General features: G+C 37.1%; 1 protein-coding gene across 1 annotated transcript; it reads left to right on the plus strand.

Moving 5' to 3' along the window:
* Positions 1-26,067, plus strand: PBK (PDZ binding kinase). Its single transcript, XM_046656713.1, has 8 exons — positions 1-141; positions 5,775-5,852; positions 9,992-10,085; positions 14,949-15,091; positions 15,624-15,793; positions 16,408-16,537; positions 24,002-24,181; positions 24,693-26,067. Exons 2-8 carry the CDS (start codon positions 5,795-5,797, stop codon positions 24,890-24,892), a joined length of 975 nt encoding a protein of 324 aa, XP_046512669.1. The 5' UTR covers positions 1-141; positions 5,775-5,794; the 3' UTR covers positions 24,893-26,067.
* Positions 26,068-27,421: the final 1,354 nt, after the last annotated feature.

The following is a 27,421-nucleotide window of genomic DNA, read 5'->3' on the forward strand; positions in this document are numbered from 1 at the left end:
ACGACGGTTGCCGCGGTGTGCGCGCTGGCGGGGAGGGAGGCCGCCCGAGGCGCGCGTGCTGGGGCCCCTCGGACGAGTTTCCAGACGACCTCGGCCCAGAGCCCTCGTCAGCCTGGGCTCTGTCCCCGGCGTGTGGCTCCGGTAAGGGGAGGTTTTGGCGGCCCTGACTGCGCGGGCCTGGTGGGACAGAGCGCTCAGCCGAGTGCTTCCGTGACAGCTCCGCCGAGCGGGAAGGTTGAGGACGCTGGGAATGTGGCATTGGCTGGGGATTATCTTAGGAATCGTTTTTGCGACCCAAACCCGGGTGCGCATCTGGATCACGGGGTGGCGTGGGGATTTCGGGACAGAAGTTGCCCTTTTCTCGAAGCGAAGCCTGGCAGTCCGTGCTTTCCTGGAGGCCCCGCTGGCGAATGCGGCGGGCAGGCGGATCTGGGAAACGGATCTAGCAAGCTGCCGTCGTTTTACACATGGGCTGCCCGCTGGCTGCTGTGAGGCCCGGGCCTGTGGCGACGTCGGAGTTACGCCCCAGACCCCAGCGCTGCGGCTGGCGCCCCTGGGGACAGTTGGCTACCTCGGCCCGGGAGTCTCAGTTCAGCGCTCCGCGGAGGCTGGAGCCGGACCAGGGTTTCTGGTGGGCGTGGGGTTGAGAAAGAGCCGTGTGAAGCCCAGTTCCTTCCCCTGAACCCCTCAACTCACCTGCCTCCAGTTTTCAGGTGAGGTGATGGGGCAGGTGGGAGGAGGATTTGCACCTCCAGCCCTCCGTGAGTTCCTGGATCCGGGGATACAGTCTGCCTTGACCCCGGAAATGCCTGCAGGGGTTGTAAATAATCCCATCAGAACTTTCCCTTCCTTTTTCATTCTGCTTTTTCCTCTGTTTGGCTTCTCTTTTCTCAGTTATCTTTATTTTTTCTCTTCTTTTGTGTTTCCTTTTCTCCGCTGTCTGTCTACACTTTAGCTTTGGCAGTAGTATCCACGTTTTTGTTTGGTTCTAGGGTGGCTTAGGGTCCAAAAGTTATTATCTGATCCAGTAGATCTGTTGATGAACTTGCTGAGCCCTGTTAACTTTTTAATACTGCTTTTTTTCTTTTTTTTGAGGAAGATTAGCCCTGAGCTAACTACTGCCAGTCCTCCTCTTTTTGCTGCGGATCCTGGCCCTGAGTTAACATCGTGCCCATCTTCCTCTACTTTTTTATATGTGGGACGCCTACCACAGCATGGTGTGCCAAGCGGTGCCATGCCCGCAGCCGGGATCCGGGCGGGCAACCGCAGGCTGCTGAGAAGCGGGACGTGCGAACTTAACCGCTGGGCCAGCGGGCCGGCCCCTGGGCTGGCTCTTAATACTGCTTCTTAAACTGTGCTTGAATTTTAAAAAGTATCTGAAGTACTCCACAGACTATGAAATTCTGCCCACAGTCATATTACTCTCATTTCTAATATGGCTTCATCTAAGATATTCACAATTTTATGCTGTTCTCTTCATAAGAACCTTGTGATTGGAGGAGGGTGAAAGGGGTGATTAGGCACATGTCTGTGGTGATGGATTGTAATTAGTCTTTTGAGTGGTGAACATGATGTAATCTACACAGAAATCGAAATATAGTGATGTACACCTGGAATTTATATAGTTATAAACCACTGTTACTGCAATAAAACAACAATAAAACCCTGTGATTTAGATTAGTATGGTTATTTAGCAATTAATGCATACAGGATATGTCTACAGTATATACAGAATCTGTGACAGAGTGTGGGCCAGTGGCCAGAAGTCATCTTATCAGTAGACTACGGCCAAACCTGTTTAGTCATGAAAAAAGTTGCCTCAGAAAATTGTGAAATGGTTAAGATATGGTATATTTAGGTGCAAATGGCTTGGGGTGGAGGACTGAGTCCTAGAGTGTTCTAGAATGAAATCAAATGTTAAAAGACTTCTGTTTAAACTTAGGTGTTTTTAACTGGAGGAAAGTTTTTTTTTTAAACACTTACACTACTTCTGAATGTCAAGTCTTCCTTATGCTGAGGGGAAAAAGGCAGCGAGACTTAGGCAGTAAGATTTCCAGGACACCATACTTAATGGGTTTTTTTGCATCCTACTTTTCTGGACCCCCGGGGCTACTTTGTGTCCTTCAGTTCTCCTTTTGGGCTGCCTCAGAGTTCTCTGTTTGCCATCTACATTTATCCCCTAGATGATCTTATCTAGTCTCTTGGCTTTAATACCATATATATGCTGATACCCTATAAATTTATATCTTCAGTTTGGATTCCAGATCTATATCCAGCTGTCTGTTTCACATTTCTGCTTGACTGTCTAATAAGGCATTCAGAATTGAGTTCCTCATCTCAGTAATGGCACCTCTGTTCTTCCAGTTGCTCAATCTGAAAATTTAGAGCTATCCTTGACTTTTCTCTCATTCCTAGCAAAAATCCAAACATTGGGAAATCCTGTTCGTTCCAGATTCAAAACATGCAGAACACAAACATTTCTCACCATCTCTACTTCGGCTGTCCTGATCCAAGCCACCTGGATTATCTCCCCTGGATTATTGCATTAGCCACTTTAATGGTCTGATTGCCTCCGCCCTTGCTCCCCTTCACTTAATAAACACAAGCCAGAGTGATCCTGTTGAAACATAAGCTGGAGTGTATTCCTCCTCTGCGTAAAACCTTCCAATAACTTCCTGTTTCTAAGTAAAAGCTGAAATCCTTGCAGTGACTAAAGCTCTCTGAGTAAAAGCCCTGGATGATCTATCTATTGATGTGAGTGGGGTGTTAAGGTCTCCTGCTATTATTGTGTTGCTGTTAATGTCTCCTTTTAGGTCAATTAATAGTTGCTTTATGTACTTTGGTGCTCCTGTGTTAGGTGCATATATAAATGTTATGTCCCTTTGATGGAGTGTCCCTTTTATCATTATATACTGCCCTTCTGTGTCTCTCATTGCCTGGTTTATCTGGAAGTCTACTTTGTTTGATATAAGTGTGGCAACACCTGCTTTCTTTTGTTTGCCATTGGCTTGGAGTATCATCTTCCATCTCTTCACTCTGAGCCTGTGTTTGTCTTTAGAGCTGAGATATGTTTTCTGGAGGCAGCATATTGTTGGGTCTTGTTTTTTAATCCATCCAGCCACTCTGTGTCTTGATTAGAAAATTCAATCCATTTACATTTAGAGTGATTATTGATATATGGGGGCTTAATGCTGCCATTTTATCACTTGTTTTCCAGTTGTTCTGTGTTTCCCTTGTTTCGTGTGCCATGTATTTCAGACCTGCCAGTTCAGTTTGGTGGCTCTCTATGATGGCTTTCTCATTATTTATCCTTTGTGTCTCTGTTCTGATTTTTTGTTTAGTGGTTACCTTGAGATTTGTATAAAAGGTCTTATAGATGAGGTAATCCATTTCCTGATAGTCTCTTATTTCCTTAGTCTAAGCAGGTTCCATCCCTTTATTCCTCCCCATCTAAGTTATTGTCACAACTTACTCCGTTTTGTGTTGTCAGTTTGTGATTAAAATGAAGTGATTATATATATTCTTGATATTTTCCTTCCCTTTTTCTTTACTGTTATAATTGTTTGCTAGCATGTTTTGATAGGGAGTTGCAATTTTCTGTTTCTGTTTGCCTATTTATCTCCTTGCTCAAGGCTTTGTAAACCCTTTTTTCTTTTCGGGTCTGAGGGCCTTCTTGATCATTTCTTGTAGGGGATGTCTTGTGGCAATGAACTCCCTCAGCTTTTGTTTATCTGGGAAAGTTTTTATTTTTCCATAATATCTGAAGGATATTTTTGCTAGATAGAGTGTTCTTGGCTGAAGCTTTTTGTCTTTCAAAATTTTAAATATATCATTCCACTCTCTCCTAGACTGTAAAGTTTCTCCTCAGAAATCTGCTGAAAGCCTGATAGGAATTCCTTTATAGGTTATTTTCTTCTGCCTTGCTGCCCTTAATAATTTCTTTTTGTCGTTGACTTTTGCCAGTTTTACTAATGTATGCTTTGGAGAAGGTCTTTTTCCATTGGTGTAATTAGGTGTTCTTTTAGCTTCTTTTACTTGTAATTCCAGCTTCTTCTTTAGGTTTGGGAAGTTCTCAGTTATTATTTCTTTGAACAAGCTCCCAGCTCTTTCTCCCTCCCTTCTTGCTCTGGAATACATATAATCCTAATGTTGCATTTCCTAATTGAGTCAGCTATTTCTTGGAGAATTTCTTCATTTCTTTTTAGTCTTAGTTCTCCTTCATCTGAAGCATTTGCTAATTCTCTCCTCCATAATATCAGCTGTATTTAAGGACTTCAGATTTTTCTTTATCTCATTCTTGTGTTTTTCATCTCCAGCATTTCTGATTGGTTTTTCTTTATGGTTTCAATCTCTTTTGTGAAGAATTCCCGCTGTTCATTAATTTTATTCCTGATTTCATTGAACTGTCTTTCTGAGGTCTCTTGTAACTCATTGAGTTTTTTTATGATAGCTATTTTGAATTCTCTGTCATTTAGATTGTAAATTTCTGTGCCTTCAGGATTGATTTCTGGGTATTTGTCGTCTTCTTTCTGGTCTGGAGTATTAATATACTGCTTCATAGTATTTGATGGGGTGGATTTGTGCCTTTGCATAGTCATAGTATTTGGTCGCACATTCCACCTGTTGCCACTGGGTGGGGAGCAAGAGCTGTGTTCTGAGTCCACCATGATCTCTGTCAGCTGTGCCTGATCCACTCCTTGGGACTGCTGTATTGGCCCTGTGGGCTTTCCCACTGAATGGGAAAGTGATCACAGGGGTGCTCAGGGCTACAGCTGCCTGATCCCACAGTCCTGCTGAGACAGGTTACCCCTTTGGGGCCACAGTGGTACCATGGGTGTTCTCAGCATCTGGGAGCTCATTCACCTGGGCGTGCAGTCTGCTTGCCATCTCCTTCTAGGTCGCACCAGCTGTTGTGCTTGGTGGGCAGGGCCTCTCCACTGAGTATGAGCCTGGGCCATTCCCTAGGACTGCAGTAGCACTGTGGGCTCAGCAAATGGATGAGAAAGCAATCAGGCAGGAGCTCAGGGCTGCTGTCACCTGTTCCCACAGTTGCGACGAGGTGCACTCCCATCCTTGGGGCAACAGTGGTGCTATGGGCTGTCCAGCCGAGAGAGCAGTTGTGTGCGTCCACAGGGCTGTCAGGGGGGACCAGAGAGTGCTCACCTATCTCCACCACCTTCCCTTCAGATGTATAGCTGTGTGGGTCTCTCAGGTATCCTGTTGTGCTGTTTGGGTATCCTCCATTGATCAATGAATGTTCCTTTAGTTGTAGTTCAAAGGGGGAGAGATAAAGGGAATAGCTCACTCCACCATGTTGCTGACATCCATCTCCTTTGTTCCTTTTTATGATTAAATAATGTTCTGTTCTAGAGAATAGGAGTTCTGTTGAATGATGTTCTGTTGTCTATATTGTAGAGTATATTTTGTTCATCTGTTCATCATCTGATGGATATTTCTGTTTCTTCTTTTTGGCTATTATGAATAATGCTGCCTGCATAAACAGTTTCTTTAAAGGATATAAAAGACCTGTTAACAAATACTTCCAGGAGGTGTGAGAGGGAGACTTACTCTTCACCTTTTTGTACCTCTCTGGTTTCAGTTTTTTCATTGTAAGTAAAATTGGGCTAAATATTTGTCATGGTCTTTTCCAGTTCTCAGATTTCATATTTATATGGTAAAAGGAGTGATAGTGTTATAGGAACTTTTTCATAAAGAAGAGTTGTATTTTTTATAATTGCAGTTGCAGTGTAACTTTCAATTTATTTTCATCATAGGACCTAGAGTGATTACTACAATGGAAGAAGTCAGTAATTTCAAGACACCAAGCAAACTATCTGAAAAGAAGAAATCTGGTAAGATATATATGGAACCCTTCTTCATTGGTATTAGAAATGTCTTAGTATTATTGTAGTTCGATCCTTTATTATCTGTCACACATAATTTTAGCATAAGTCCTCTTTATAATGTTGATCTTAACAAATAAGACTGATTTTATAGGCCAGGGTTTGGTCATCTATGAGCTAATTTTACTGACATTCTAACAGATTTGGAGGTTCTCCCTGGTGAACAATCGACTTGAACCATTAAGGAACATTACCTTTCCTCCTCTCATACATGCGTGGCTGTGGTAATGGAAAGATATTTTGCAAGGCAATTCAGTGGGCAAAGGAGAATCTTTTCAACAAATAAAAACAATTGGACATTCATATGCAAATTGACCCTTAGCTCACATCATATACAAAAATAGCTAAAATCATAAAATTTCTAGATGACAACATAGAAAATCTTACATTGTTCATTTCTGGTATATAGATTTTTGTGTATTGACCTTGTGTCCTGTAACTGTGCTAAACTCACTTATACCATTAACTTTTTTATGGATTGCTTAGGATGTTGTACATAGTTGGTAGTGTTGTAGATAAGTAAAGACAGTTTTACCTTTTTTGCCCCAGTCTGTATTATTTTATTTCTTTTTCTTATAGCACTAACTTCAGTATATTTTTGAATGGAAGAGATGTGAGTGGACATACTTGCCTTGTTCCCAATGAAATAGTGTGTTAGATGTAGGTTTTTCACAGATGCCCTTTATCAGTTTGAGGAATTTTCCTTTTATTCCTGGTTATTATGAATGGGTGTTGAACTTTCTCACATGCATTTTCAGAATCTATTGAGATAAAGTTTTCTTTTTTAGTCTGTTGATGTTATAAATTACATTAGTTTTCAAATATAAAATCAACTTTTCATTCCTGGGGTAAAGCCAATTTGGTCATGATGTATTTTATATATTGCTTGATTCAGTTTCTAATATTTTCTGTGTTCATGAGGGATATTGGTCTGTAGTTGTCCTTTTTTGGAATGTCTGTCTAGTTTTGGAATCAGGGTATTCTCTATTCATAAAGTAAACTGGGAAGTGTTTCCTTCTCTTTTCTTGAAGAGTATATGTAGAATTGATAGTATGTCTTCCTTCACTGGTAGAATTCACCAGGAAAGCTGTGTGGGCCTGGAATTTTCTTAGTAGGAAGATTTTAACTGTGACTTCACAGTTAATGAGTTATAGGGCTATTTAAGTTATCTATTTCTTCTTGTGTAATATTTATTGGTGTTTTTCAAGGAATTTGTCCATTACTTCTAAGTTGTGGATTTTACTGCCATAAAGTTATACATGATGTACTCTTATTGCCCTTCTAATGTCAGTTGGGTCTGTGGTAGTAGCTCCTTTTTCATTTCTGGTACTGGTATTTTATATTTTCTTTCTTTCTTGATCGGGTATGTCTGTCTTGGTGAATATTTCATGCACTTGGAAAGATCATATTTTCTGCTGTTGTTGGGTGCAGTGTTCCATAAATGTCAGTTAGTTCAAGCTGGTTGACTTGTTTATGTTGTTTTGTTCAGGTCTTCTATATCCCTACTGATTTTCTGTTTACTTTTTCTATTACTTGAGAGAGAAGTATCTCCAACTACAATTGTGGATTTGTCTATTTTTTTCTTTCAGTTCTGTCTGTCGCTTTATGTATTTTGAAGCTTGTTATTAGGTACACATACATTTAGGATGGTTATTTCTTTTCAGGAATTTACCCCTTTACTGTTATGAAATGTCCTTCTTTATCCAGTGTTGTACTCTCTGTTTGAAGTTCACTTTATGTGATCCTAATTGAGCCACTCCAGCTTTATTTTGATTAGCGTTTGAATGGTATATGTTTTCCAAACTTTTTACTTTTAACCTATTTGTGTCTTTATATTTAAAATGAGTTTATTATACACAGCATGTAGCTATGTTTTGTTTTGTTTTTATCCATTCTGACAACTTCTGTCTTTAACTGGACTAGTTAGGCACTAGCCACAGTTGGCAATCTAAATTCAAGTTCAAACAAATTAAAAGTAAATAAAATTGCAAATTTAGTTTCTCACTTGTACTAGCCCATATTTCAAGTGCTTAATGATAGCATGTGGCTAGTGGTGCCTGTACTGGACAACACAGATACAGAACATTTCCATCATGATAGAAAGTTCTGTTGGACAACACTGTGTAGACCATTTACATTTGGTGTAATTGCCTGTGGTTGGATTTAAATCTGCTGTTTTGCTAATGTCCCATAGCTTGCTGATGATTTGTTAATTTTTTTCTAATCTTTTCCTAAGTGCTTCATTTTTGGTAGGTTTTTTGTTTTATCTTAAAATTTAGTTACCTTTTCTTCTCTAAGATGGTGTTGGTTATATCCATTGTATTTTTCATTCTTTGAAGTTCCATTAGGATCTTTTTTTACATTTTTTTGTCTCCTCCTTTATGCTCACGTTTTCCTTTACAGTATTGAGCATACTTTTAAGATTTGTATTTTAAGGTTCTTATCTGCTAATTCTACATCACTGCCATTTTATGGTCTGTTCTGTTGGTTTATTTTTCTCCTAATATGGGTCATATTTTTTTCTTTCATGCCTGGTAATTTGTTATTGGCTGTTGGACACTTAACCTTGTTGAGTGCTGGATTTTGTCACTCCTTTGAAGGATGTGTGATTTTATTATAGTCCACAGTTAAGTTACCTGCACATTAGATTGTTTCCTTTGAGGCTTGCTTTAAGCTTTGTTCCAGACTTTTTCCTTGGGCTAAAATTTAGCTGTACTACTAAGTTGTGATCCTTTAGAGGACTTTACTCAATGCTCTGTGTGTTACAGAGCTACCACACTCTGGCTGATTATAAATGAATTATTCCTAGACCTGTGTAATCTCTGATAATTGTTTAGCACACTGCTTGTCTTTGGCACTTTATCTGGCTTTGGGGAATTTTGTTCATTGTGTGTATAGATAAGTACTTAGCCAGATGCTCCAAGGGAGACCTCTTTTCAGATCTCTGGAGCTTTTTCTCTTGCTTTTTGCCTCCCTCTTTAGTTCTCTGCTCCACAAATTCTAGCCACTTAGGTCTCCTTGACCCCAATCTCTGTCTCCTCAATATGACAAGACCTCTGGGCTGTGTTTCTTTGTGCTGCAGCTTGGAAACTGCCATCAAACAGTAAGTTAGGATAATGATAGGGCTCACCTCATTTGTTTCTCTTCTCTCAGAGTTTACACCCCTACTCTGCCTGTGGTCGATTATCTGAAAACCATTATATCTTGTCAAGTTTCCTAATTGTTCATGGCAAGACAGCAATTCCAGGAGTAGTTAATTGGTCATGAACAAAAGTAGGACTCCTCTAGCTCATCTTTTTTTTTTTTTTTTTTTGAGGAAGATTAGCCCTGAGCTAACTGTTGCCAATCTTCCTCTTTTTGCTGAGGAAGACTGGCCCTGAGCTAACATCCATGCCCATCTTCCTCTACTTTATATGTGGGATGCCTACCACAGCATGGCATGCCAAGTGATGCTGTGTCCGCACCCGGGATCCAAACCAGTGAACCCCGGGCCACCGAAGCGGAATGTGCACGCTTAACCACTGTCCCACCAGGCCGGCCCCTAGCTCATCTTTTTTAATGCCTGTATAATGCTCTGTGATACAGATGCACTATAATTATGACTCTAACGATGATTACGTAGGTTTTTTGTTTTTTTGCAGCCACAAAAGCAAATCCAAGTAGTCAAATATATATGCAGGTATACGTGTGTGTATGATGTCTTTGGGCACATGCTGCAGTGCAGGCATTGGCAAGCTTTTTGTAAAGGGACAGATAGTAAATAGTTAGGTTTTGTGGGCCACCTAGGGACTCTGTTGCATATTCTTCATTTTTTAACCACCTTTTAACATGTAAAAATTCTTAGCTTGGGGGCCATAGAAAAACAGGCTGATTGCTGCCCCTGCTTCAGTGTCACTGTAAGATAGAGCTCCAAGAGTAGACTTGGTCAAAGGGTATCTGTTTAAAATTAGGATAGATAGTGTCAAATTGCTCTCCAAAAGACTGCCAATTAATACTCTTAATAGTAGTATGTTGAGAATGTTAGCGTGCATTTTTAGAGATCTTTTCAAATACTAATTTTATTTTTTATTTCTCTTTTTGACATTTAGGATTATCTTTAACTCCATGTATAAATATTCCTGCCTCTCCATTTATGCAGAAGCTTGGCTTTGGTACTGGGGTAAATGTCTACCTTATGAAAAGGTGAGTATAAGTTTCAAATTAACATTTTTACATGGAACCATAGTTCACTGTACTTGGAAACAAAAAAGGAATATGAAAATTCAAATATTTAGATTTGGGGTATGTTCCTGATCCTACCTGACCACTATATACCAGTCCTAGAACATTTTATAACCAGAGCTCTGCCTGGTATACTTGTCTCCTACCTTCCTCCTGATGGATTATTAAAGGAGAAATGATTTACATTATAATTCTTTCTTTGGCTTGTGTGGGAAGGGGAAGGGACAGAGGAAAGGGGTTCCTGTGTGGTGATAATGCAGGATTCTCAATAAAAAAACCTCAAAGAGGATGCCAGTGTTGGGGATGCCAGTCCTTCTCAAGATAGCCTCTTTTAGAGAATAAAGGATTTTATTTCTTATGTCATCATTGTTAAGCAAGAAGGGTAAATACATGATTTTAAAGTAGGAAAATTGTGTTGAAAGAAAAATGAAATAGTAGAATAAGTGCTAATAGCTAATAATATTATAGGTGTCAACAAACACATTTTTAAAAAAGTTGTTTATTTTACTCATTACTCTGTACCTAGTTTCATGTTTAGTAAATAGTGGTAAACAACTGAGTTAATATGTATTCCTCATTGTACTCTTGGAATCAGCCTGACTAGTCCAACCAGGCACATTGTTAGCTTCATCTAGGTTTATATTGTTTCCAAATAGAAATACCTTCTTTAATAAAAAGCTAATGAATTGAGAATAGCATAGCAATTGTATATAAGTAAGTATTCTTGAAGCATTTTTGCAGTTTAAACACCCCCTTTGTGTGTTTGTATGTTACTAGTTCTGTGAGCATTTGTTTTTTAGTATGTAAAAACTCTTGTCTAAGTTATCTTGAAAGAAAAAAATTCACACAGGTTCATGGCTAGTCTCATTATTTTTCACTTTTTTATCTTTTTGCTAAGGATGATTTGCCCTGAGCTAACATCTGTCACCAATCTTCCTCTTTTTGGTTAAGGAAGATTTGTCCTGAGTTAACATCTGTTGCCAGTCTTCCTCTATTTTGTACGTGGGCTGCCACCACAGCATGGCCACTGCCACTTGGTGTAACTCTGTGCCTGAGAACAAAACCTGGGCCACTGAAGCAGAGTGTGCCGAACTTAACCACTAGGCCATGGGGCTGGCCCTCTCTTTTTTAAAAAAATGTTTATAAATGTAAAGTGTCTTGTTAGCAAAGTTATACTGTACTACATGACTTCATTAGAAAGCTTCATGTGGCTGATAATGAAAAACAGCAGTCCCTGCCTGACCCTACCACTCTGTAATGTGGCCCTGTCAGCCTGGGATTTGGTAACTGGGAGATTTCCTCTGTTTCTCTGGTGAAGCGGATCCTCCATTTTTCTGCATCATATGTCTTACTACTTCTTGGTTTACATCCCATTTTGGTTGAGGACATCTGGTAGTTCCCCATGAGAAGATGCACAGAAGATACAGTTTTGAGTATTTGCATTTCTGAATATGTTTTCATTTTACCCTCATACTTGACTGACCCTTTTTGTTTTTCTGGGTTAGAATTCTCTTTGGGAAATAATTTTCCTCCCGAAGTTTGAGGACGTTGTTCCATTGTCTGTTGGCTTGCAGTGTTGCTGTTGAGAATTCTGAAGCCTTTCTGCTTGCTAATTGTTTTTATGTAATCTGTTTTATGTTATCTGTCCCTCCCACTGTCCTGGAACCTTGTATGATCTTCTCTTTGTCTCCATTGTTCCGAAATGTCACAGTGACATGCATGGGTGTGGGCCTCTTGGAATCTGAAAATTTCTGTTCTTAAATTTTTGAGAAATTATTTTTAAAATTACTTTGTTGATACTTTTCATTTCTGTTTTTCTGTTCTCTATCTGGAATGCCTATTTTTTAGACATTCAATTTACTGATCACTGATCTACTTTTAAAAAAAATTTTGCCTGGTTTTCTCTTTTCTGTTTGTCTTTTTGCTCTATTTTCTGGGAGATTTCCCCAACTTCATCTTCTGATACGTCTATTGACTTTGTCATTTTTGTCTATCTTGTTTTTAATTATCTGAAAGTTTTCCTTTTTAAAATGACATCCTAAGTCTTTTGAGGGTGCTAGAAGCGTTCTATACCTCGATCTGGATGTTGATAACACAGGTATATACACATGTGAAAACTCAGTGAGCATATGGTCATGAATTACTCTGTGACTGTATGGTTCACAGGTTCTCGACTATGCCAGTAGACTTCAGGCTGAAGACTCTCTACTTTAGGCCCTTCCAAAGCCAGTCTTCAGTCTTCAGAAGCTGGGGGATAAGGGATGGGCAAGTGCCTGGTGATACACAATCAGGGAGAGTATCTAGTAATTTACTTGCTTTTTAAATAATTTTCAAAAAGTTCATTGGGACTGTTAAGTCAGTTACTTTCATCTGCTTTCCAAGTTTTCAAAAAGATTGTTGCCATTGTCTCCTTCGTGATTTCCATCTTTGTCGATGGGTATATGTCTTAAAATGCCCATGTGCTTTTATTTTAGTGGGGCTTGGGAGGGATCAAATTGTATCTGTATGTTCAAGCTATCATTTTAATCCAGGAGTCTGTATTTTTTAATGTTAAATGAAGTTTGCATTCCTAGATTAAACCCAACATAGTTGCAATTATTATTTTTTAATGGGGCTAGCCCCATGGCTGAGTGGTTAAGTTGGCGCACTCTGCTTCAGCAGCCCAGGGTTTTACCATTTCAGATCCTGGGCGCGGACATGGCGCCACTCATCAAGCCATGCTGAGGCAGTGTCCCACATAGCACAACCAGAAGGACCTACAACTAGAATATACAACTATGTACTGGGAGGCTTTGGGGAGAAGAAGAAGAAAAAATAAATAAATAAATAAACTGATGGATTCATTTTGCTATTTGTTTAAACTTTTTGTATCTATGATATAAGTGAAATCAGCTTGTGATTTTCCTTTTTCTGCTGTCCCTGTCTGATTTTTTTATTAAGGTTATATAGACTCATAGTCCCTTTTCTTTTGATTCCCTAGAGCAATCTGTATAAGATTGAATGATAGCTTACTTGAAAGTTTAGTAAACTCACATATAAAATTATCTAGGCTTTGTATTTCTTGTGGGATGGTTTTAAACTCCTGATTACATTCATCAGTGTTCTTAGATTTTTCTAAGAATTTGTCCATTTTGTCTTAAATTATTGGCATAAAAGTTTTAGTATTTATTCACTTAGATTTTTTTAATCTGTTGAATCTGTAGTTTTGTGCCCATTTTTATTTGAAGTATTATTTGTGCCTCCTTTTATTTTTTTTCTTTGTGCAATCTCATCAGAAATTTACCTGTTTTCTTAGTCTTTTCAGTGAACCAACTTTTAGTTTGGCCAAGTATTTTATTCAGATTTTGTAAATATATTCTTGTCATTCTGTAGCTTAGGATACGTTATGGAAAAGGTGAAGATGGACTTGCTCACTGAATTCTAAACATTTGAGAGCTATGGGGTTCCCCTTGAAACTTGAAAAATACATTTTCCATAATGAAATGACATGGAAGAGGTTATCCTCAAATGTTATTGTTATCTAAAACTGGAGGTTTAAGATAGTTTAGATATGCTTGTGGATGATAGATGTATGTGAATTCAGAAGTTTAATGATCCTTTGAGTACATGTTTGCTTGGTTTTCTTTCTCCCAAAAATTGGCACCTGAGCTAACATCTGTTGCCAATCTTTTTTTTCTTTCCTCTCTTTTTCCTCTTCTCCCCAAAGCCCCCGAGTACATAGTTGTATATCCTAGTTGCAGGTCCCTCTGGTTTTGATGTGTGGGATGCCGCCTCAGCATGGCCTGATGAGCGGTGCCATGTCTGCGCCCAGGATCAGAACCAGTGAAACCCTGGGCTGCCAAAACAGAGTACACGAACCCAGCCACTTGGCCACGGGGCCGGCCCTACATGTTTTTTCATTAAAAAAAAAACACCCTGCAATCACAGAGCTATGCTCATGAGGTAGTACAAAGTTAAACAAATTCTTGGTTCAATCTATTGTTTTATGTTCTTATGGTTCTTATGGTTAAGCTAAACTTTTTCTCTTTAGCTTTTGAAGCTCTTTCACTAGCTTTGTGCCTCTGTGCTACATACACTTTGTCCTTCGTAATTCACCATACTCATAAATAAATGCCTACCTTACCAGGTAAACCTATCTCTTACTTTGTTTTACTTGTTTATTTAGGCTTCAAAACATTTACACTTTAAATATTCTTAAAATGGGTGAATCCTCCTAGAAAATAGACAATTTACATTTTTTTCAATTGTGTGTTTATTATTATCTCCTTAAACGCATGTCTTTGAGTATATGGTGAAAGGTGTGAGATGGATTGGTTAGTGTAGAGGCACAGTATTTGTTGGGAAGAACAGTCTGTTATTCTTTGCATGATTATATATGGGCCAAATGTTTTTTGTACATCTCTTCAAGTTTCTTAGACATTAGTGTTTATTACTTTAACATTCTATAACTCGCTTCTGGTACACATAGTTAAATGTTTGATAAGTAGATGGTAGTCTGAACATGCTTGAATGGAAAAATTAGAAAATAGTATAGTAATTTTGAAGTTTAAAATTTATAACATTCCATCTTTTTTCTTCTACTTCTCTCTTTTTGACCTCTCCCTTCAAGCAATAGATATCAGACCTTTTGTAATCAATAGATATATCAGCTATACGTGGTCCAATGAACAAGGATACATAATACAAGTGTGATAGTCTAAAATACTTTAAATGTTTTCTAAAAAACAACATATTAAGTCCTTTGCAAAATTTGGAAGTTCTTGTTAGTCATTTGAAATGTATTATGGTTATTAATCTTCCTATACATCTTGGTTTTTTTTAAAGATCTCCAAGAGGTTTATCTTATTCTCCTTGGGCTGTGAAAAAAATTAATCCTAGATGTAATGATGATTATCAAAGTATGTATCTAAAGAGACTAACTGACGAAGCTAAGATTTTGAAAAGCCTTCATCATCCAAACATTGTAGGTAAGTTTAAATTTATTTTGTAGCAGTATCTGGTATTATTCTGTTTATCCAGAAAGAGTTTATATAACCTCTTAACTAGTCTCACTAATAAAAATGAGGAGGATGGTGTTGGAGTTTGGCAAGAATCAAATTAATGTGAACATTCTAAAATAAAAGATGCTTAAGTATATATTTAAAACTTCATGGGAATAGATATACTCATTGTGGTGCTGGTACTATGAAGAATTCAGGAATATAAAATGATCTTATTTTAGATAATTTTCTTATTTTCATTTTTAATATAAATAGGACTGGTGAAACTATTATGTTTAAGAAGGCAAAGTATTTAAAAATATTTTAATTTGTTATACAGTCGGCAAACACTGAAGGCATTTTAAATTAGGTCTACTGAATTAGTTTTGTAAATAATAGCTGTTTCATTGTATATTTGTCAGTCTTAATCCAGATCCATTTTCAATCATGTTCCTGTAAAAAAACTTAAATACTGTTGTTCTTCCCTATTCCAGTAAGAAAATGTCATGTTTTCTTTAAGGTTATCGGGCTTTCACTGAAGCCAGTGATGGTAGTCTCTGTCTTGCTATGGAATATGGAGGTGAAAAGTCTCTAAATGACTTAATAGAAGAACGAAATAAAGACAGCCGAGATCCTTTTCCAGCAGCCACAATATTAAAAGTTGCTTTGAACATGGCAAGGGGGTTAAAGGTAACTATGCCATTATGTTTTAAATAACTTCTGTGGGACATGGAAAAACTAAATACTTTATACACCTAATTACAAGGCGAGATTTTTCCCCCCAAAAGAGGGAGTTGCCTTAAGTTAAAGTGTTTATAGAATCACTTCTATTTCAGAATGTACTATTTCCTTTTTTATGATCAGTGAAGTATTGTTTGAGGCCTTCACATAGCCTGAAATAACCCGAGTCAGGTAGTTTTGCTTATCAAGATCATGTGTTAGATTTAGTTGAGAGGATTAATAAATTTAACACAGATTTAATAATTAATTCTGGAGGTATAGCCTAAGCCCCTGTTGATATAAATAAGCCTCCTAAAGATTGCTTTGTGGCATAAGTTTTGGAGTTAGCTTACCTGTAAATAGACATCGATTTCCAAAGAATCATTTAGATTTCTGGTCAGTATGGCAGACTGAGGTAACATGGGATGTTCCCTTCTCTAGCTTCAAGTAATTTGAAATGATGGACAGATAGACGCCTATAGTTTAGGACGGGAGTTCAAGTTGTTCTTTTTGTTTGAAGGTTATCATATTTTTTTTATTAGTTGTATTTTTGCTCTGCTGTGTTAAATTTTCCACTGTTTTAGTATCTGCACCAAGAAAAGAAACTGCTTCATGGAGACATAAAATCTTCAAATGTTGTAATTAAAGGTGATTTTGAAACAATTAAAATCTGTGATGTAGGAGTCTCTCTACCACTGGATGAAAATATGACTGGTAAGTAGTATTCTAATTTTTTAAATTTTTTCATACAGTTTGTAAATTGCTAAGTTTTGCATATTTAAATAGGTAGTAAGCTCACTTTCTTCAAAACTCAAAAACTATAACAATTGTGCAATAAAAAGTATCCTTCCTTTCCTGTCTCTTCCCCTCAGCATCCAGCCCCCTCCCTTGCCTCACACAATATAAGTTACTGGTTTCTTACTAATTTTAACTGAAGAAACTAAGGGAACTATTTCTAACCTGGATTGAGATTTTTAGTGGTAAAAGGTGGGGAAATAGAAAATAAAATTTTAATAAGGTTTTTAACAAGGAATTCATTTAGCATCAACATAGTGACAAGATTTGGGCAACTGTTAGAAGGAGGAGCTGGAGTGGAGGTAGGAAAGAGGGTGCTGGTAGAGGCCAGTCTTCTGCTGCTTGCCCCGGGCCCACCCAGCTCATTCCTCTCTTTATTGTAAATACTGACCATTCTCTTCTTGGAGTGTTTAAGATATGTTCTTGGTTGAGAACTGAGAGCCAGCCTCAAAGAGAAATCGTCTGCTTTCAACATATTATTAATAAATAACATCTAAATTTGCCTTTTTATATGAATATAAGGTAAAGGGAAGGTTAATGAATGCTGTTTAGAACTTATTAGAGTTTAATTTCTAGCTAAAGTAAAGGTCTACACTTGAATTGAAGGAAAAAGCCAAGATAAATAGTGACTTTATAATGATGTCTGTGATCATTTATAAAGATAGAGCTGTCATGAAACCCTAGGCCAAATAACTGCTACAAAGTTGAAACTTTAGGAAATAAAAGGAGAAATTGTCAAACAGAATAAAAAATTTTTAGTGTAATTTTTTCAATCCTTAATAGATTGAATAGACAAAACTAAGATATAGAAAATCTGAGTAGTAAAGTTAATCTCTGTGCATTAGAATATTTATTAAAGTTGACCATATATTAGTTGGGTTACAAAAGAAAACCTCAGATTCTAAAAAGTAGAAATAGTCTAATGGTTGACATTCATTGTCCTCAGTGCTATAAATCTAGAAATTAGTGACATGTTACTAATTTAGTAACACAGTTGGAAACAAAAATCCCCAAACTTTTTAGAAATTTAAAATACTTGTAAATAATTCTTTGGCTGAAAGAAGAAATCAAATTCCACTTACAAAATACTTAGAAAATAATGAGAATGTAACATCAAATCAAAACCTATTTAATAATAGACAGAACTACTCAAAGAAAAACATTTTCATTATTTAACCTTTATGAAATTAAGTTGAGTGTTCAAGTCAATCAAAAAAACGAAGCCTTAAAAAAATGTAGAAAGCAGAAGTGAATGAATTAGAAAATCTATAAATTCTACAAAATCCCAATATGATCTACTTTGTTTTGAAACATGTCAAAGTGAATGTAAAGTTCATCCTTGAGGATACATGTTCAAACATAGCTAAGAAAATTCTATGAAAGAATGATGAGTAGGAATTTTCCTGACCAGACGTTAAGAAGTATTATAAAGCTTAATATAATTAAAGCAGCAATACTCATGCCAAAATAGGCTGAAAAATATAAGAGAGTCAAGAAATAGTTCCCAAATATATAGAATTTGTTATATGATAAAGGTGATATTTTTGTATTAGTGAAAAAAAGGTAGTTTTGTCAATAAACAATGATGTTTGGACATTTTAGAAAAAATAAAGCTGTTTTCTCTCCTCACTCTAATCTCTATAGATTGAAGATGGGAAAAAGAAAGTAGTAGAAAAAACTGTAGGTAAATATTTCCTTAATGTTGAGCTTAGGAAGGACAGCAAAGCTAGAAACTATTAAAAAAAAAAAAAAAGCCGTGACTAACTGAAAACTTTCTATATGCTAGCGTGAGCTGCAGTCTAGGTTAACATGTACTCGCACGCACTGAGTAGAAGTGGTAATTGGTGTATTGTTCAGGTTAGGAGAAGTTTTGCTATGATAACATAGACTCTCAAAAACCTCAGCAGCGTGGGGCCGGCCCAGTGGCACAGTGGTTAAGTTTGCACGTTCCGCTTCTCGGCGGCCTAGGGTTCGCCGGTTTGGATCCCCGGTGCGGACATGGCACCGCTTGGCAAAAGCCGTGCTGTGGCAGGCATCCCACATATAAAGTAGAGGAAGATGGGCATGGATGTTAGCTCAGGGCCAGTCTTCCTCAGGAGGATTGGCAGTAGTTAGCTCAGGGCTAATCTTCCTCAGAAAAAACAAAGAAAAAAACCTCAGCGGCGTAAAACCACCACGGCTTATTATTCAAGCTACATGTCCATTAGGGCTATGTTGCATGTCATTCTCACTTTAGCATCTAAGCTGCTGGAACATCCACTGTATGAAATATGGCCCTTATTATAAGGAAGATAAAAAAAGCTCTAGAGCTGCGCTGTCCACTACAGTAGCCACTAACTTCGTATGGCTATTTAAATTTATTAATAACTAAAAATTTTAAAAGTTCATTTCCTAAGCCACATTAGCCACATTTTAAGTGCTCAATAGCTACATGTGATTAGTGGCTGCCATGTTGGACAGTGCAGATAGAGAGCATTTTTGTCATCACAAAAAGTTCTGTTGGACAGTGCTGCTCTAGAAAGCCTTGCACTAACAGTTAAATGCTCCAGCTCAGAAATGACGCAAGTCACCTCTGTCACAGCCCACTGACCACAACTAGTCATGTGGCTCCACCCAACCACAACGGGTCAGCAAGTACAATCCTTCTGTGTGTCTAGAAGATGGAGAGCATGAACTACTTGATGAACAGCACTAGTAACTACCACAGTGGTATAACCTTTTCAGAGGGCCGTTTGGAAATACATATTTTTTTTAAAAGACTAAACCTTTAAAAATGTTTATTCCCTTCAATCCTATAATTCCATTCCCAAGAACACATTCCAAAGAAACAATTGGGCAGTACAGGCATTTTTTACAATAACCTGGTGTATTTCTGCAAAACCTCTCATTCTGTGAAAGTCAAAAGATAGAACTAGGTTTATAGAAGAAATAGAATTGGGACAGAAAAATCAAAATCCATGCAGCTTTGAAAACAAAGCAATAACAAAAACAATAACAATCCTAATAAAAATATTAGCACGTTCAATGTTCATTGGCACCCAGCATCAGTCAACTTATGTAGTCATAAACTCTGGGTTTGTGCTTCCTCAAAGGTATATATGAGGGCGTTTGTTTTCAATAGATAGTTTTCATTAAATGTAAAATTTGATCTGGCTTTTTCGATTAAAAACAATATGCATAAGCCTGGGGAAATGTCTTGGTGGCCCCCTTACCTGCACTCTCAGCTTCACCAGGTAGTTTAATGTTACAGTCAGCATTGCAGTTCTTAAGGCTCCTAACAGCTGTGCACTGAGGGAAGGTGTTTCTCTGGGCTGAGGCTTTCTCTTTGTGAGGTTTACTCCTGATCACTTCAAAAATAACATTAATGTACTGGGAAAAAAATCACATAATTAATCTTTTTTACTAATTGTGTATGAGCTAATTTGTTTTACAAAGATACACATTGTAGCAGAACAGACCATGCAAAAATGTAAGAGAATGTCCATCAATAAGAAAGGGATGGTTTAGGGGCCGGCCTGTGGCCGAGTGGTTACATTTGCGCACTCCGCCTCTGTGCCCCAGGGTTGCACCAGTTCGGATCCTGGGCGTAGACCTAGCATCGCTCATCAAGCCATGCTGAGGCAGTGTCCCACATAGCACAGCCAGAATGACCTACAACTAGAATATACAACTATGTACTGGGGGGCTTTGGGGAGAAGAAGAAGAAAAAGAAGATTGGCTACAGATGTTAGCTCAGGTGCCAATCTTTTTAAAAAAAGGGGGGGGGATGGTTTAATGTACTGTACCACCACAAGATAAAATACCATATATTAAAATTATATCGGTTTATATTTGTATGCATGGAAATATATCCAAATATATTAAGTGAGATGAACAGATTGTAAAATAGCAGTTAAAATATTTATTTACACACACATTAAGAAAGTTTTGGGAAAAAATACACCTAAATCTTTAAAAATTATTTTTAAGTTTTGTGTTTTAATAGGTAACATAGTTACATGTTTCACAACTATAATATATGTAGGGTATTCTGTGAAAAGCCCAAATCTTAACAGTGGTTATCTCTAGATTTATTGATTGACTGATTTAGCAAATATTTTTAATACTAAATACAGTCAGGCACTGTGCCAGGCACTATGAGTATAGCGGAAAATGGGATGGACACAGTCCTTACCATTTTAGGGCTTATAATCTAGGATGGAAAGCAGCTCTTGCATAACTAATACTAAAGTATAATGACCGTTATCATATAAGGAATTATGTAAACATAATAGTGCCACCTAACGCAGCCTAGATGTTGAGAAAGGCATCCCTAAATAAATAATGTTTAAGCTGATAATTGAAGGATGAGTAGAAGCTCCAAGTTTCATAATTTTTCAATTTGACATAGTGTCCTTGAGAACTGAATAAGGTAATGTCTGCTTAAACTCTTTGAACGTCATAAAGGGCAATAAAATAAGTTTCTGTATTGACAAAAAGGAATAACTGAACCATTAAATTCATGATCTCATCAAACTTTTGTCAGAATCCATCTTCACTGAGAAGCAAACTTAAGCAGTAACATATGTGGGGAACCCATTTCCATTATGTGTAATGTAAACAGACATGTAGGAAATGCACTTGTGATTGTCTAGAGTCTCCAACTGGGACTGATATATTAGACCCAGGGTTCTAGAAAGCTGCTTTTTAGCCTGATGGATCCCTATAGGAATTTGATGTGCTTAGAATGGGGTATGAATCCTTCCTTATTGCCACAGAGTCAGTGCCCACATGGACCATGTCTGCAGACTCTTACCTAGTTGCACATTCCATTTTTAGTATAATATACTCTAACACCGCCTAGTGAATGTTCTGTTGGTGAGAGCTTCAGCTTATCCTAGTCATAGCAGAAGTAGTTTCTAAATCTGCAAAAGGAAATGTGTAAAATTATGGAAGATATATGAATAGGGTATCTTTCTTGACCACAGTGGAATTAAGTTAGAAACCAATAACAATAAGATATCTGGGAAAGCCCCAAGTATTTGGAAATTTAGCAACACAAATTCAAATAACCTGTTTGTCAAAGAAAATGACAAGGGAAATTGGAAAATATTTTGAATTGAATAAAAAAGGAAAATATAACATATCAAAATGTATGAGATATAGTTTAAGCAGGTCTAGAAGGAAATTTGTAGCTGTGTACATGATTATACTAGAAAAAAGAAAAGATGTAAATCAATAACCTATGTTCTATCTTATGCTAAAAAAAGCAAAGAAGATCCAAAGGCAGACTAAGGGAGGAAATAATACAGATGTGAGCAGAAATCAATGAAATGAAAACCAAACACTAGAAAATATTAATAAAGCCAAAAGCTGGTTCTTTGAAGGATAATAAAATTGACAAATCCTTAGCTGGATTGATCAAGAAAAAAGAGAACACAAATCACCAATATCAGAAATGTAAAAGAGGTTATTGCTACAGATTCTACACACATTTAAAGATTAACAGACCAGTACAAACAGGTCTATGCCAACAAATTTGATGACTGAGATGAAAAGAACAATTTCCTTGAGAATTACAATTTATTAAAATTGATATAGGAAGAAATAGGAAATCATGATAGCCCTGTATCTATTAAACAAACATTCCCCCAAAGAAAACCCAAGACCCAGGTGTTTTCACCATTGTCTTCTGTCAAACATCCAAGGAAGAAATAACAGCAGTTTTACACAGATTTTTTTCAGAAAATAGAGTAAGGACCACTGGCCACTTTGTTCTGAGTCCAGCATAACTCTAATATCAAAACCCGACAGGGGCCGGCTCTGTGGCCTAGTGGTTAACTGCAGCATGCTCCGCTTTGGCGGCCCAGGTTTGTGGGTTCGTATCCCAGGCACAGACCTATACCACTCATCAGCAATGCTGTGACGGTGACCCACATATAAAGTGGAGGAAGATTGGCATAAATATTAGCTCAGGGCTAATCTTCCTCTGCAAAAAAACACCAAAACCTGCCAAATACATCGTGAAAGAAGAAAATCACAGACCAGTCTCCCTCACAAACATAGATGCAAAAATCCTTAAAAAATATTAGCAAATTGAATCTAACAGTGTATAAAAAGGATAGTACCTCTGAGCAACTATTGTTCATCCTCAGAAAGAAAAGTTATTTTACTATTCAGAAGTCAATGAAATTCACCATATTGACAGATTTGAAAACATGGTCATCTCAAGAGATGCAGAAAAAGCATTTGACTAAATCCAACTTGCATTCATGATAAAAAAACTTACTAACTAGACATAGAGGTGAGCTGAGCCTCAGAAAGACTATACAGAAAAACCTACAGGCAGCATCATACCTGGAGAAGAAGGTAAGCAGGCCTGCTCTCGCCAGAGTTACTTAACCCTACCATTAAAATAAGGCAAGAAAAAAGTAGAAGCCATCAAGATTGGAAAGGAAATGAAATTGTTCATATTTACAGTTGATAATGATTGTTCAGGTAGAAAATCTTAAGGAATCTACAAAACAACTACTAGAACTAATAAGTGAAGTTAGCTATTGTATTTCTATATATTAGCAGTAAATAATTGGAAAATGAAACTTTTAATTCCATTTATAAGTACCAAAAAGCATAAAAATTTAAGGTTAAATCTAACCCAAAAAGTCTAAGGTTTCTATACTGAACACTATAAAACATCACTGAGAGAAATAAGACATAAGTAAATGGAGAGAGAGATCATGATTGTGGATTGACAGACTCAATACTGTTAAGATGCTAATTCTTCCCAAATTATCTGACCATTCAGTCCAATCCCAATCAGAATTATAGCTGGGTTTTTCCTTGAAATCACCAAGTTGACTAAAATTTAAATGGAAATGTGGGTTTACCTATGTCATTCCTGGGCAGGAGCTTTAAGAGCCAATATGTGATTCCACCTTTTCCTGTTTCCCTGATTTAGCAATCATAGAAGCAAAGACATGGTATTTCTCTCAGTCCAATGACAGCATAGTTTGAAAAATGAAGACACTCAGGCACAGAGATTAGGTGATCTGCTCAAGGTCACACAGTACACAAATGTCTTTGAACCCAGGCAAGGCAATCTGGCTCCAGGGTCTGTACTCTTGACATCCACAATCTATTTATATTCCTACCACTTTCTAAGAGAATGGCTGTTTCTTTACACCCTTGGCAACTGACCAGCTTTTTGAATATTTAACAATCTGATAGGGAAAAAGTAATTTTTGTTAATGAGGTTGAGTGTATTTTCATGTTTCTTGACTACATTTATTAACCTTTAACCTACTCGTTAAATCATTTGCCCATTTTCCTTTGGGTTGCTTACCTTTCTCAGTGATTTCTAGTGCTTGACCTTATGACCATTTTACTTGATTTTACTTGTTTCAGTGACTGACCCCGAGGCCTGTTACATTGGCACTGAGCCTTGGAAACCCAAGGAAGCTCTGGAGGAGAATGGTGTTATTACTGACAAGGCAGACATATTTGCCTTTGGCCTTACGCTGTGGGAAATGATGACTTTATCTATTCCACACATTAATCTTCCAGATGATGATGATGATGATGAAGGTATAACTACATATTTTTAAACTCCCAATCTCCTTAGTTTGAACTAAAGATTAGCTTATAAAATTACATTTTATCTTTCTATTAAGTTAAAATTTAAAAGAGAAAGTTGTTTGATTTAGTGGCATGAGATATAGATTGTGTTAATACCAATGACTAATTTGGTGTACCATCTTGGTTTAATCTCATACAAATGAAATGTAGATTAATTGAGAATAGGGAGATAAATTAAGACAATCTAGAGGAGCAAAAATTACCTTAATAACTCCCCTTTCCTGAGACAAAGATTGGAAAATTATCATAGTAAGGAGTAGGGGTTGATAACCTAGAAATCCATGACAGCAGCTAATCCACACCACGACAGCACAGTTGAAGAGACTGCCTGCAGTGTAATGAAAAGCATCCTGCAGGATGGATTCTTGTTTCAGGAGGAGCAGTCAGAGTTGCTAAGCTTTTCCATGACTTAAACGTAATTTTGTTTAATTGTTTCAATCTCTAACTCCTTCATGAGCAGATAAAACTTTTGATGAAAGTGACTTTGATGATGAAGCATACTATGCAGCTTTGGGAACCAGGCCACCTGTTAACATGGAAGAACTGGATGAAACGTACCAGAAAGTAATTGAACTCTTCTCTGTATGCACCAATGAAGATCCTAAAGATCGTCCTTCTGCTGCACACATCGTTGAAGCTTTGGAAATGGATGTCCAGTGATCACCTCCTATTCACTTCCTGAGCTTTGAGTATGGCTCTTGTAAATAAGTGTTCACTGTAATACATTTCTATAGTTACTATGATAGTCTGTAATTATTAGACTTTTTGGAAGTGGCTTATTTTAGGACCATAGCACCTTGTGACACTTGAACAACTATTTCTGTTATGAAGGTATTTCATGTATGCTTATGATGTAAGCATTTAAAGTTATGGGTGTTCTCTGAAGTTTAAGGAACAAGCTGCTTAGGTATTTGAACTTGTTCATACAGATTTAAAACACCAGCAATAAAATGCTATAAACACTATTGTCTAATGTAAATTTGGATGAGTAACCATTACTTTTATTAATGATCTTTCTCAAACATTCCCTATTTTAATGGATCTTTTGAAATTAGCACTTTGTGCAGTACAAAATAAGTCTACATTTGCTTATCTTTTAAAACATTAAACCTTTTGCTGGCCTTTCTTGGCTGATTTGCTTATTAAATATGGTCACTGGAAACTGAGAGAATTTGACTCAAGAGTAGTTCCTTGGGTATTTCCAAACATTTTGACTTAATGCTTTTCTTGCTCTCTTTGATTTTTACTTTAATTTATTAAATGTATTTTCTGTACTGAAATCCCTTTTTTATTTACTAAACTATATCTTAAGGATTTTGCAGTTCTGGTTTAAAAATAATAAAACTCTAATAGGATGATATGGAATAAAGGGCACTTTATTACCAGAAGGTGTATTATTTTATACTCCATTGATATGAGTGTTGTCATTAAACTTACTGAGTGAATGAGAGTAGGTTACTTTCTCTCTCTCAGCCTTATTTTGTTAATCTGTAAAATGAGGGTGATTTGGATCAGTAGTTTCTTTCTGTGAGCCACAGCCCCCTGGGAATTTTCAGTTAGTGTGCTTGTGAATGTAGGTGGTGTGCCCAGACTTGACTGGAGATCCTGGAGGATCTAAGAAAGATCAGGAACCACTGCACTCTGAGCTTTAAACAATTCTAGAATTCACTAGAGGGGTCTTTAAATTGAGATTATACCAAGTGTACACAGATGATTAATGAGCATATCTTCTATCAAAATATTATTAAAATGACAAGAAAGTAAGTTGAAAGCTGATTTATGGAAAAATTTATGTACAATTTTGCATCCTGACATTGTTATTCTTACTTTGACGTATTTTGTGTCATTCTTACTTGGTCTGCCAAGCTGACAAAGCAGTTTCTCTCTTAGCCTATTCTTTTTAATACATAAACAAATACTTTTCCTTGACAAATATGTTTCCAGTTCCTGTATTTGGACTATCTAAATGGGAACAGAGGACTGACTGGGCCAGCAAATTGACAGTATTTGTCTAAGACAGACATGCAAAATGATCCCGGCATGCTTTTCCCTTGAGTCTGGATCGGGCCTTGAAGTCCTCAATGCAAAGTTGCAGACAATCTGCTACCAACTGCAAGAAAACTGTTGTTCTTGTTCTATAGCTTGCTCTTTAAGTCTCGGGTGTTAGCTTCTTTTTTGGCCATTTCCCTCATTCTCAGGAAAGATTAACATATGACTGGGTTGAGGATACAGCAGGACTAATCTTTTTGCTGAATTAATTGCGACTTATAAATCAACACAGGCTTCTCCCAAGTACCTTTCTCACCTCCCAGAAAATCCCCCTTTACTGTCAGTGCAAGGCCTCCAGGAGCCTGTTTGCATCTCTACAAAATGGAGCTAATAAGCAGCTGCCTAAGAAATGTTGGGACTGTTCTTTCATGCCTCCTAGTAACTACTTAATCTTCTACAATTTGTTGATCAAAATAAAATTGAAAAGATTTTGAAATAATGAAGATACTATATATAAAAATTTGTGGGATGCAGCTAAAGTTGTGCTTATAGAGATTTATAATCTTAAATGCCATATTAGAAGACAAAGGGTGAAAAATTGGTGAGCTAAGAATTTAGGAAAAACAAAGTAAGACTCCCTTCCAATAGAAGGAGAGAAAAGAGCAGAAATTTAAGAACAAAACAAAACCTATCATAAAAAATAGAGAAGAAACCTATAATAGATAGGACCAACAATGCCAAAAGTTGGGTTTTGAAAATATGAATAAAATTGATAAGTCCTTAGCTAGATTCATCTAAAGAGTAAAAAAGATGTCTTATGAATGAAAAACAGAAACATCACTGCACATCCTCGATACCGAATCTCATTCATGAACATAGATGAAAAATCCCCCCCAAAAATAACAGTAAACCAAAGCCAGTAACATACAAAAAAGAAAAACATCAAGACCGAGTTAGGTTTATTTCAGGAAGGCTAGGTTGATTTAACATCCAAAGAACAATGTAATCACCACATTAACACAATGAAGAAAAATCAAAATTATCTTAAAAGATGGAAGAAAAATTTTTGATAAAATCCCATCTCTTCGAGATGTTTAAAAGTCTCATAGAAACCTAAGAATAGAGAGGAAATCCTCAGTATAAGAAAGGGTGTCCATATCTAACAAGGAAGCTATAGGAAACATCGCAATTTATAGTTGC

Source organism: Equus quagga, chromosome 3 (assembly GCF_021613505.1).
Source record: "Equus quagga isolate Etosha38 chromosome 3, UCLA_HA_Equagga_1.0, whole genome shotgun sequence".
Lineage (NCBI taxonomy): Eukaryota > Metazoa > Chordata > Mammalia > Perissodactyla > Equidae > Equus > Equus quagga.

Bases quoted from the DNA above. Each gene is read 5' to 3' on its own strand.
- PBK (XM_046656713.1), top strand. From the start codon at position 5,795: ATGGAAGAAGTCAGTAATTTCAAGACACCAAGCAAACTATCTGAAAAG. The intron at 10,086-14,948 runs GTGAGTATAAGT...TTTTTTTTAAAG, and splicing joins AATGTCTACCTTATGAAAAG to ATCTCCAAGAGGTTTATCTT. The intron at 15,794-16,407 runs GTAACTATGCCA...CCACTGTTTTAG, and splicing joins ACATGGCAAGGGGGTTAAAG to TATCTGCACCAAGAAAAGAA.